The sequence below is a fragment of the Lolium rigidum genome, chromosome 3 (assembly GCF_022539505.1).
Source record: "Lolium rigidum isolate FL_2022 chromosome 3, APGP_CSIRO_Lrig_0.1, whole genome shotgun sequence".
NCBI lineage: Eukaryota > Viridiplantae > Streptophyta > Magnoliopsida > Poales > Poaceae > Lolium > Lolium rigidum.
Genome location: NC_061510.1, coordinates 3,522,699 through 3,535,091, shown reverse-complemented (window position 1 = coordinate 3,535,091; position 12,393 = coordinate 3,522,699). Strand labels below are relative to the sequence as shown.

The 12,393-nt window shown below is 38.0% G+C and overlaps 1 protein-coding gene across 1 annotated transcript in view; it reads left to right on the top strand.

The window, feature by feature from the left end:
- The window catches only part of LOC124701101 (callose synthase 9-like), a 29,583-nt gene extending 18,331 nt beyond the window's left edge, over window positions 1-11,252 (top strand). The window contains exons 31-51 of the mRNA XM_047233148.1: window positions 534-643; window positions 2,333-2,467; window positions 2,568-2,636; window positions 2,726-2,900; window positions 3,066-3,180; window positions 3,519-3,638; window positions 3,925-4,040; window positions 4,137-4,220; window positions 4,306-4,418; window positions 5,575-5,627; window positions 6,108-6,284; window positions 6,747-6,794; window positions 7,107-7,265; window positions 7,697-7,810; window positions 7,925-8,013; window positions 8,098-8,256; window positions 8,352-8,454; window positions 9,238-9,357; window positions 10,041-10,091; window positions 10,184-10,366; window positions 10,700-11,252. Of these exons, the coding sequence (XP_047089104.1) occupies window positions 534-643; window positions 2,333-2,467; window positions 2,568-2,636; window positions 2,726-2,900; window positions 3,066-3,180; window positions 3,519-3,638; window positions 3,925-4,040; window positions 4,137-4,220; window positions 4,306-4,418; window positions 5,575-5,627; window positions 6,108-6,284; window positions 6,747-6,794; window positions 7,107-7,265; window positions 7,697-7,810; window positions 7,925-8,013; window positions 8,098-8,256; window positions 8,352-8,454; window positions 9,238-9,357; window positions 10,041-10,091; window positions 10,184-10,366; window positions 10,700-10,936 (2,530 nt within the window). The 3' untranslated portion in view covers window positions 10,937-11,252. The remainder of the gene's footprint in view (window positions 1-533; window positions 644-2,332; window positions 2,468-2,567; window positions 2,637-2,725; window positions 2,901-3,065; window positions 3,181-3,518; window positions 3,639-3,924; window positions 4,041-4,136; window positions 4,221-4,305; window positions 4,419-5,574; window positions 5,628-6,107; window positions 6,285-6,746; window positions 6,795-7,106; window positions 7,266-7,696; window positions 7,811-7,924; window positions 8,014-8,097; window positions 8,257-8,351; window positions 8,455-9,237; window positions 9,358-10,040; window positions 10,092-10,183; window positions 10,367-10,699) is intronic.
- Window positions 11,253-12,393: the final 1,141 nt, after the last annotated feature.

Genomic DNA, 12,393 nt, shown 5'->3' with positions numbered 1-12,393 from the left:
GACACATATGAGTATCTTACAGTTGCAGTGATACTTGAGTGTTACTGCCCGCGAAAAAGATACTTGAGTGTTAGAAGATTCTTGTTGTCTGTCAGCTTTGCAGATATCTATTTGTCTATGAATAACAATCAGTTTGTAACTAGGTTACACAAACATGTATCTTAATATGTACTCCCTCCGTTCTTTTTTAATTGACTCAAATTTAGTACAAAGTTGTACTAAATCTGAGTCAATTAAAAGAGAACGGAGGGAGTATTAGTCAGGATGTTTGGCCAAAAAAAAAGTTTTGATGGAGGCCTGGACAGTGGACAGTGAAGTATATATTGAGGAAAGGCAAAATCAATACACATACTAGAACTGAATCCTTCACATTTTCCTTTTTGAGGATTATTATGTACTTGCCTGAAGCTAGGATTGAGAATTTTTATACTGCAATTATATAGTTTCCAGGGAATGTGAGAGGCTCATGTCCTTCATTTTTTTTCCAGTTCAGTTGTACTATGTGCTTCTGATATTTGCCACTTTATTTGTAGCGTGTTCACTCCATATTACTCGGAGACTGTGCTTTATAGTATCGCTGAACTCCAGAAAAGAAATGAAGATGGTATAAGTACACTATTTTATCTTCAGAAGATATATCCAGGTTTGTTCTTTCTTTCCATTGTGAAATTTACTACTCCCTCCGTCCCAAATTAAGTGACTCGGCTTTGTCTAGATACATGCACACTTAATTTGGGATGGAGGGAGTAACAGTTACGTAAAAGGGGTCAGCTTCGGATGGATAGGTAGGTTTGAGAGAGCCCCTTGTTTTCTTCGTCAAACCATGTTCCTTTGAAATCAGAAGAGATCAGTTTCCCTTATCAGCTTGAATATTGCATACACCCATCTGCCATGGCCTCCCTGTTGGAGTGCTACCATCTAAACTAAGCCAACCAGGAAACTGTCCTGCTCCCATCTCGCGGAGGTGATATTTAGTGCTATGTCCACATCATGTACTACCAGGTTCCCAAGCAACCCATGCCACTAGATGATCTAAATCAGAATCCAATGGCACACATTGTCGGTGGGGGAGTCCTCTGGCCATTTTTACTAAAGCCCCTAAAACTGCCGCTTTATTCATCTATTCTGCAGTAGTCATACAACATTTTGGTTTTGCCCTTTCCAATCCTTAGTTCTCTGAATTTTGAATATTGAATCTGATCAACACACCTGGTATTGAGCTAAGTAGTAGTACAGCGAATAAATGTGGAATGCACATTTTCCAAAGAATTTAGTTGCAAGAGTACATGAAAAAACATGGAAGTATTAAATTTGTGCACAACAAAAAAACTATAAAGAATATTGCTATGTACAAGCAAGAATATGTATGTAGTACTACTCGCATAACACATACGCAAATCAAAGAGATGTACAGGTCATGTGCTATTTGTCAGACCGTTGCAGTCCTTTACATTATCTGATATTTTGAACGGAAAAATGAAGCAAAAGAATTAGTAGAAATACACATGTGCTACTACTTTGAATGGGTGGCAAGTACAAATCCAAGGAAGCAGCATTGGGGGACAACAGGCTACAGCAGATGCGGTTGTCATGGCTGACAGACCTGGGGCGGTCGGGGTATATTTTGCAGCCAGCAGCCGTGGTTGGGGAAGAGATGGATCCAAGGTGGGGGCAGTAGGTGGTTGCACCAGTGGTCGCAAACTTCCTAAGCGGCAGCAGGCGGGGGCAGTTCAAGAGAGAGGGAGGGGCTGGCTGAATGGGAAGGGGCAGGACTGTGGAGAGTGAGTCCGAAGAGGGGAGGGTGAGAAAAAAGATGCTTTATTTCAGATTGGGGTGCGGAGAGCCACTTGATTCATAGAAAGTGCAGGGTGCTTTTCACTAACGCGCCACATAGGTGGATCGAGTCCCTTCATTTGTATCTGACGGCTGAGAATACATGGGAATCCAGTAGTACACTGTACAGGATGGGGACGTAGCACTAGATATCTTCCATGTCATGCTAGCTACTCCCTCTGTTCCTATGAATAAGGCGAACGCGCTTTCCAAGCCGAATCTTTGGCCAAAAAATTGAGCAACAATATCTTGATTATGTTGAACAAAATTGACATCATTGGATTCCTATCAAAAAACACTTTCTAATCATATCATTTTTTATCAAATAATCCTCTAATGCTGGACTAATACTTTGTCGAAGACACATCTTGGAAAGCTCGTGCACCTTATTCTCAGAACGGAGGGAGTAGAAGAGAGGATGCATATTCTGTGTAACATCGAAGTATATGTGTTGTCCTAGTTATTCTTGTATAAATCTGATGTGAACTTTTGTATACAGATGAATGGAAGAACTTCCTTACTCGCATCAACAGGGATGAAAATGCAGCAGAGTCTGAACTTTTTAGCAGTGCAAATGACATACTAGAACTGCGCCTTTGGGCATCTTACCGTGGGCAGACCTTAGCGCGAACAGGTTTGCTGTAATTTGGAACTTATGTTCTTCTCTGTGTACATTCCTTTTGTAAATACTTTTCCTATGTATGTATCCATATTTTGGAACTTTTGCTCTGCAGTTCGTGGGATGATGTATTACAGGAAGGCCCTTATGTTGCAAAGTTATCTGGAGAGAATGCATTCTGAAGGTATTTCTTCTAGCTTCCTTGTGGAACACATAAACTCTGTATTTAACCAAGTGCATGTAACATCCTTTTCTGATGTGTTTCTTTGCTAGACCTCGAATCTGCATTTGATATGGCTGGTCTGGCTGACACACATTTTGAGTACTCCCCTGAAGCACGCGCACAGGCTGATTTGAAGTTTACATACGTGGTAACCTGCCAAATTTATGGATTACAGAAAGGAGAAGGGAAACAAGAAGCTGCCGATATAGCCCTTCTAATGCAAAGGTGCTCTTAGCTTTATAACTTAGAATTATCTGTTCTTTCATAGTACTAAATAAGCGATGTTCCTGTTCTTAAAATCAGTGATCGAGCTGGTTAGTTTTTTTTTTTTCCTTTTGTGTGTATTATATAGTGCTACACCAGTACATCATCTCTAACTTTTTCTCTCAGAAACGAAGCTCTCAGAATTGCTTACATTGATGTTGTCGAGAGCATTAAGAATGGAAAGCCTAGCACTGAGTATTACTCGAAGCTTGTTAAAGCTGACATCCATGGAAAAGACAAGGTTAGTAGTGGCAATTGGCTTTGGCTGCCTTTCCTCCTGTCTAATGCTTAATTGCTATTGTTGAGTTTCTGAAGCACTGTTTTAACTTTTAAGAGCAGTCATCTCGGGTTTCAACTGTTCTTTTCCCTTGTCACACCTTTAATGGCTACAGTATGTTAGTTCCTGAAGATTGTTCTGGTCCGTTGAGTGCAGTTCTCATATCCTTATACTTGATGACAATAAACTTTTTTATATTGGCACCACTATAGTATCCTGACAGTTGCATTCTTAAGGAAGTCAGTATCTTCAACTATAAACTTCAACATGGTTCAGTCTCACCAAATTAATTTCTGTTGCAGGAAATTTATTCAGTTAAGTTGCCTGGCAATCCAAAGCTTGGGGAGGGTAAACCTGAAAACCAAAATCATGCCGTAATATTCACTCGTGGAAATGCTGTACAGACTATTGATATGAATCAGGTACTCATTTATGAAGCTGTGTGCAGTACATCACCTACCATTTTACATAGAGGCAACTGTTTTGTACTTCTTGTTACCAGACGTATTTACTTGCTGCAACTTCTTCACTTTCCAGTGCTCAGTTTCTGATGCGTACACACCTAAGTAGTTTCTCATAAAGCTTGCCATCTTTGTCTTTATGAGAAAGGATGATCAGACAAATAGTTCATTCCATTATTGATATTGTCACTGTTTGAGGATTTGGCTACCACTGTAAAAAATTCATCATTTGATTTTTCTATTGAAGGACAACTATTTCGAGGAGGCACTCAAGATGAGAAACCTGCTTGAGGAGTTCTCTCAAGATCATGGCAAGTTCAAGCCTTCAATTCTTGGTGTTAGGGAACATGTCTTCACAGGAAGGTGTTAATTTTTTTCAGTATATTTTGGCTGTGCATTTTCTCGGGTTCACTTCATCTGTAAAATTGCAGTCAAATTAACATTTTTTCTCTTGTGTAGTGTTTCCTCCCTGGCCTCATTTATGTCGAGTCAGGAAACTAGCTTTGTAACATTAGGACAGCGTGTTCTTTCTAATCCACTAAAGTAAGTGCTTTTACATGATAGTAGTTTCCTATATTACATGAGTTTTGTAGAATTACGTCTTGTTAACATCTTTTGTTTTTTGCAGAGTGAGAATGCATTATGGTCACCCAGATGTTTTTGATAGAATTTTTCATATTACGAGGGGGGGCATCAGTAAGGCATCCCGTATCATCAATATCAGTGAGGATATATTTGCAGGTAAAACTAGATAACTTCTTTTACTTCGTCTCGTGCTAATAGGTACATGTTTAGTATCTTTTACTACTAGTATTTTCCGAGTCAAGAACATGATGTCACACAAGGTTACCTTTTTTACATAATCCATTGGAAACAATCTGTTTCTCATTTAGGAAGTTGAACACTGTGGATTAGGTTAGGTTTCAAGTGAATCGTTGCATTATTCTACTCTATCTTTCTGATTACTCATGCTAGCTGATAATTATTCTCTCTACTGGTTACTGTTTGATAAATAATTAATATTTTTATGTTTTCTACACATTTATATATGATATGTTGTTTTTTGGTCTAGAAATTATTTGAAGTATCTCCTCATGTTCTGTCTTGAATTGTCATGTTTGTGTAGGAAAACATATAACATTATTTTTGCTTTATTAGCTGAAAATCTGGTTATTCATGGAAAAGTATTTTGGTGAAATGAGTTGTAAGTAAATAATGATATGTCGCAAGGTCATTTTGTAATCTAGATATCATCGGCAATGTGTTCCCACATCTGTAAACACCATATTTTATTTGCATTCCACTGGTTTCATAATGTTGGCGCCTTTTTCTCTTGTTTTAGGAGAATTTGATGTCTTTCATATGCCATCAATATGTCCAATTGTTGCGGAAATTCAATTCGGCTCCCGGGTGCATATGCTCCCTCTATCAAAAAATTATATTTCGAAATGTCGAAAAATTTTGACAAAAAATTCTACATGTAGATCTCCACAATATACGTACGTTCGTCAAGTTTCGCGAGGAACCAATATGTTTTGTGGTCTGTGTAAAAAAGAAAAAATTTATCTCCTGAAAAGCCTTATTTTCAGCATTGAATTTTGTCTTTTTTACACACGTCACACGACAAGTTGGTTTTTTATGAAACGATTTTGTGAGCGCGTAGCACATGAAGATGTACGTTCGAATTTTTCGTTTCAATTTTTTGAAATTTCAAAATGTATGTAACATGCATTTCAAAATAAAGGGAGCATATGCTCCCATGTGCCAAAACACCATTCCCCGTCCTTAATTATTTTACATATCTCCACAGTTTTCTTTTTCGTGCTCGAAGATTTTTTAATACACTAATACCCATGGAGCTGTAGCCTCTTACTGATGCACCATCTATGAATTTCAGGGTTCAACTCGACGTTGCGTCAAGGGAACATAACTCATCATGAGTATATTCAGGTCTAGTTTTTCTTCAACCATATTTATTTTTTACTGTTAACTGCTGATCTCTAGTTATTTCATTCAATGTAAACATTAAAGGTTGTTAGTTGTCTACGAGGCTTTCTAGAAAAGCTAATATTAGATTTTCTTAGTCATCGCTTCTGTTTCTGTATGTGGGATAAAACTGTGCTACAGGATTTGGTGAGGATAGATTTAATAGAACTGAATCTAATGCGTTATATAGTCTTTAGATGGAGACTATGAGACTATATTACAGTTCTGATTAAATTGGAGAAATATGAACTCTTTATCAAAGTCATTCATTGCCAGTATCATCAGGGAAGCAAGCAACACAAGTGGTTCATGCATATATATACAAATATTTGCACACCCAACTTTATGTATGATGCTCTTAGGCCACACATTCCCCATTCTTTATTTAGCTGGCATACACTGCACTGCTGTCACATTGTATTGATGTTTGACATCATTGTCTAGGTTGGGAAAGGAAGAGATGTTGGGCTTAACCAGATTGCACTATTTGAAGGAAAAGTTGCTGGAGGAAACGGTGAACAAGTGCTTAGTCGAGATATATACAGACTTGGACAGCTCTTTGACTTTTTCAGGATGCTATCCTTCTATGTGACAACTATTGGATTCTATTTCTGTACTATGGTAATTCTTTTTCCTAATGCTGTATGTTACATTTATTCTGCCAGCGCTGTTTCCTATTAGCCCGTTCCTAAATAGATGATGTCCTAAGACTAAGATGCGTTCAGTCAAAACTCTAACTTTGACTCATATAATTTTGAAAATTATTTAGTTAGACTTGTACTGTTAGATTTGTAATGACACATAGTTCATAATATCACAATTCAATGACTCTGGACAATATTTGCATTTGGCATTGTGTCCATTTCCAAAACGTTATCTATGTAGCAACCAAGGAGATTGTGGCAGTTGCTAGTGGTATTTCATCTATTCAAGTATTCATCAAGCTTGATGCTTTCTCCTAATCTTCTTATGTTCTATTATTGAGAATGGCATTGATGAAACTTGTATAAAATGTAAATATTGCAATCATTTATTTCTTTCATCCTCAGAGTTTCTGATCTTTATTCATTTATTCTTTTGCAGCTAACTGTACTGACTGTGTACATATTTCTCTATGGAAAAACCTATCTGGTAAGTTTGAATATCCATTCATCTATCTTTTGCTGTATGCTCTTCGTGCAAGAATCTCAAACAAGCCTTTTTTTATCATGTCAATCCACTTGTATGTAATTGTCTAACCTTGTTTCTTGATGACTCCATGGCAGATTGTTTTTGTTGTATGAAATGTATCATTTATAGCAACTGCTGTTCCAGTTTCTTAGACACTGATACAGCGCATCATTGCTATGCTATTAATTACTTCTATTACTGCTTCCTAGGCATGTACTCCCTCCATGCCATCACCTTTTTTCTGACAAGCTCTTTTATGTTATTTATGTTTAGGCTTTATCTGGTGTTGGAGAATCAATTCAAAATAGGGCGGATATTATGCAGAATAAAGCCCTGACCGTGGCTCTGAACACACAATTTCTTTTCCAGATTGGTGTGTTTACTGCTATTCCCATGATTCTAGGTCTCATCCTGGAAGCTGGTGTCTTGACGGTATTTTCCTTTCCCTTGAAGAAATCTGGACTTCTGGCTTAACTTAAGAACTTATGCACTATTTCCTATATTCCAAATTAAGTGTTGCAGATTTGTCTAGATTCGTACGTATCTAGACGTGTTTTAGTGTGTGGATACATGTGAATCTAGACAAATATGCGGCACTTACTTTCGAACGAAGGGAGTAGTATTTATCGTTGGTTTATTACCGTATCTAGTCTGGAGAAGTATTTTCAGTAAAAAAGTAAAAGGAGCTGTTTATATATAGAACAGCCATGACTTTACATATTCCTTCGGGTTCAAATCTAGCGTCAATAGTTCTGTTGAGATGAGCTTATATTTCTGGTGTTCTAACATTTGTGCTATTTGTTAGCTTGGTGCACGAATAGCCACTCTTCTTTGTAAAGTCTTATCTGAATGTCTGGTTGCAGGCTTTTGTCAACTTCATTACAATGCAGTTCCAGCTATGTTCTGTGTTTTTCACTTTCTCTCTTGGAACAAGGACTCACTACTTCGGTCGCACAATACTACATGGGGGCGCAAAGGTAAGGCCTTTCTCGAATTAATGTTATCAATTACTTAATTTCTCTGCACAATTTGTTTTGGTGTTGAGAATTTCACACTAATACTAATACTATATTTTTCTTATTTATTACCAGTATAGGGCAACTGGTAGGGGTTTCGTGGTGCGGCATATTAAGTTTGCTGAGAATTACCGTCTTTATTCCAGAAGCCATTTCGTGAAAGGGTTTGTTGCCACTTGATTTTACTTTCAAGATTATATGTGCAATCTCAGTATTATCCAGGCCAATATTATTGTTCTTTTTTGTAGGTTGGAGGTTGCACTCTTGTTGGTGATCTTTCTAGCTTATGGGTTTAATGATGGTGGTGCAATTGGCTATATTTTACTATCCATAAGTAGCTGGTTTATGGCGCTTTCGTGGCTTTTTGCTCCGTATGTTTTCAACCCATCTGGATTTGAATGGCAGAAGTAAGCCACTAAGCATTCTCTGTATGTTTTACTCTCACTTATCACTTTAAAATGCGAGGGTGAAGATAAACTCTGCCTCTCCCTTTCTCTTTTAGGGTTGTTGAGGATTTCAGAGACTGGACAAACTGGCTATTTTACCGGGGTGGTATTGGAGTTAAAGGAGAGGAAAGCTGGGAAGCCTGGTGGGATGAAGAACTGGTAACTGAATCAGTATTTGATTAACTTCTAAAGTCTCAAATGATCTGTCATGTCATCTGTCTGCTGTGTACTTATGTCAAAACCTGGATTTTATTTTAATTACAAGATTGTGTGGACTGTAACCTGATAAGCATACAGAGTTAGTCAAAAAACTTAACTTTGTTACCCTATTATCATTTAGCAGCCTGATGATGTCATGATGACCTCTTGTCATGTGCTGTGAAACCTTTGGTTTATGGTTTTGAGTTCTTACATAGATGTTGAGTCCACAATTTTTGTCTTAAATAAGTTCCCTTTTTCTTTTGGCTTCCTTGCTACTATGTCAAATTCTGCCTTGTTTACCCTCTTATTGGAGCTCCTCTACAGCTGTGAGTACTGGTGCTCTCTTTCACGTTTATTTTCTTGAATAAGACTATCTAAGAACCATGAGGCTTATGCTTTTGAATTCGTACATAGATGTTTCAGTAGTCCACCCTTCTAGCCTTTAATAAGCTCACTTTATCTTTCGACTTGTTTAATAACTAATACTATGTCAAATTCTGCCTTGTTTGCTCGCTTTGGTGCTTTCTTGGACTGTAGTTGAGCTTCCTCAACGCTGGTGCTCTTTTGTCACAATGAATAATACACGGTTGAAGAAAATAATGAACTCCAAGTCTGTTTATCTTTTGTTCTTTATTTGATTTGGAATGCATAGTTAATTTGGAATTCTAAGCTCTAAATATTAACTGCAAATTTTGGCAAGATTGTGTTGAGTATAAATCATTTCCAAACATTTCTTTTCAGGGACATATCCAAACTTTTCGTGGGAGGATACTGGAGACTATACTTAGTTTAAGATTTTTCATTTTCCAGTATGGAGTTGTTTACCATATGGATGCAAGCGAACCAAGTACAGCATTATTGGTAAGCTAGTGTTTCAGCACTCATCTGATTGTTTACATGCAATCTAGTGACAATAGAATGTGAAATTTGACGTTCTAAAGTTAAAACACTTTCCAAGACAGACATCATTTCTGTATGCTGTTAACTTCCACTCGTACTTTGATCATACATTTAACATTTAATTATTTTCATTTTACATATCATGTTGAAACTGGTTGGCATTTACATAACCTAATTGTGACCCTGTGAACCCAAAATTACAGAACAACACGTGCACGGACACACATTCAAATACCAACAGAACTTATAATTGATCTTTGTTGGGAAAGTTAAGCTTTGCCATTCTTTTTGCTAGTTTTGGTTGTATTAACGGCCTGAAAACATCACTAACACCATGTCTGGCTATATTATTAGCTTGAACGAGATCTTTTCTTTGTTACACTAATGTTTTATTTAATTTCTGATACGTACATAGCCTAAGCTTACCTATGAATCTGTTTTTCCTGTAGTTCATTGTAGTGTTGGCCTTTTGACCATTAGAAATTGTTTAGTCTATATATTGTTAGATAGATATGGGGAAGTATGTCTTCAATTGCTGTTTTCTTTTATTTAGAACGGTAGGGGAGAGCCCTACTGAATTAATTGCATGTATGTCTTGGCTTAATTTATCAAGAATTGTAAATATCATTGCCTTGGGACTGCAGGTATATTGGGTATCCTGGGCTGTGCTTGGAGGGCTTTTTGTCCTCCTCATGGTATGTGGATTCATGATGTAATGTTAACTAAGTCATCTTGGTTTTCTACTGCTTGAGTTGTTCACCTGTGTACTTTCTGTATTGATATGCAGGTATTCAGTTTAAACCCCAAGGCCATGGTTCATTTCCAACTGCTACTGCGTCTTGTCAAAAGTATTGCCCTATTAGTGGTTTTGGCAGGTTTGATTGTGGCAATTGTGTCAACACGCCTTAGTTTTACAGATGTACTTGCTTCCATTCTGGCATATGTGCCTACTGGATGGGGAATTCTTTCGGTGAGTTTCCTGTGGAAACTTTGGTGCATTGAAGTTGCTCTGGATAGTTGGTAACTGTACAAATTGAACTTGATAATGATATCACTAATGTTGCATAGCAAATAAAAAGGTTCATAGGATGTTAACACAGGATTTATCTTATGTCTTTCATGTTGATTTGCCTTTGCAAAATAAGAAAACAGTGTTTGTGATCGTTTGTTCACTGTTAGTTTTCTTTTGAGTTGACAATCCTTAGTATAGTACCCTTCAACTGTTTCGAACATCGTCAACTTCCATGTTTTTAAGTACAACAGTTTCTTGCTAACCACTATAACTTCGTTTTTGCTTTTACAGATTGCTGTGGCATGGAAACCCATAGTGAAAAGGCTAGGTTTGTGGAAAACAGTGCGCTCTCTTGGTCGACTGTATGATGCCGGCATGGGAATGATCATCTTTGTACCCATAGCCATTTGCTCGTGGTTTCCCTTCATTTCCACCTTCCAGACGCGACTATTGTTTAACCAGGCTTTTAGCCGAGGTTTGGAGATTTCTCTCATCCTTGCTGGCCAGGATCAGAATACAGGTGCATGATGGCAGCCTTACAGAACTTTTGAATCTTCAGCCAGATCATGCTCCTCTGTGGCTCGATCCTTGGTTCTCAGTTTAGCTGTAAATGTGTATATCTTGATGTTGAGAGGCAGTTATCTGCTATGGTTGTAGCCTGTAGGTGGTGGTGTACACTAAGGACTGGGTACTGATTCATTGTAAAAAGAACTCGTCGAGTGTTTATGTTAATTTAGACATTGTAGATTTTGGATCTGGTAGTGAGAAGTTTGATATTGAGAAATTGATGAGCTAAGTTACTAAGAGAACACCATGGCCTTGGAGATGGAACGACTTCATGTAATTAGCCACTTGATGTAGATTGAATAGTGGCAGTACTGATTTATGGATAACCAGGATAGCCTGAAATAATGCTCTCTGAGTTCTCTGCAGCCTCTAGAGACATTGCTGACAACTTTGTGGTTCATAAAGTTTGTGTTTGTCTTGGCCTTTTCCAGATTTTTCTGACCTGGCTGCTTCATTCAGAGCTGAAATTTAAAGTTTGGAGTGCCTGTTTTCCTGACCAGCTAATTACCTTTTTTTTACTTCCTCTTGGAGTCACAAGCATTTACTTGGCTAGAGCAACTACTAGCAAAGGAGAGCATGCAAGATCAAAAATAACATATGCAAGATCACAAATAACATATGACAAGTATATATATATAATTAATCTCAGCATAGTATTCAATATTTATCGGATCCTAGCAAACACAACCTGTAGCATTATATAAAGATGATCTTGATCATGTTAGGCAGCTTACAAGATCTAAACATGAGGCACAATTGGAGAAGACAAACATCTAGCTATTGCTATGGACCCATAGTATAGGGATGAACTACTCATGCATCACTTCGGGAGGCAGACATGGCGATATAGAGGCCTCTGGTGATAATCTCCCCCTCCGGCAGGGTGTCAAGAAGAGCTTCAGAACTCTCGAGCTAGGGTCTTTGATAGCGGTCGCGACGAAACTTTCATGGATGAAGGCTCGGGTGTTTAGGTTTTTCCGAGATTGTGAATAAATAGGCGGAAGGGCGAGGTCGTTGGAGGCCAGAGGGCCCACACCATACCATGGCGCGGCTAGGCCTAGGCCCACACCATGGGGTGGTCTGGCCGCCCTGTGGCCTTTCTCCGTCTCCCCTCTGGACTCTGTCTTCGTTACGATAAAAGATTGACTTCGGCTTTTGTTTCGTTCAATTCAGAGAATATTTTCTGTACAACTTTTCTGAAATACAAAACATCAGAAAACATGGAACTGACACTGTGATATCTTGTTAATAGGTTAGTGCCGGAAAATGTATAAAAGTGCAACGAAGTGTGAGAAAAACATATAGGAATTAGTGTAAAACAAGCATGGAGCATCAAAAATTATAGATATGTTTACAACGTATCAATGCGCTCTTTGGCGCCGGTAAATGTCCCACTGTTCTTCCAACCTTTCAAGGTT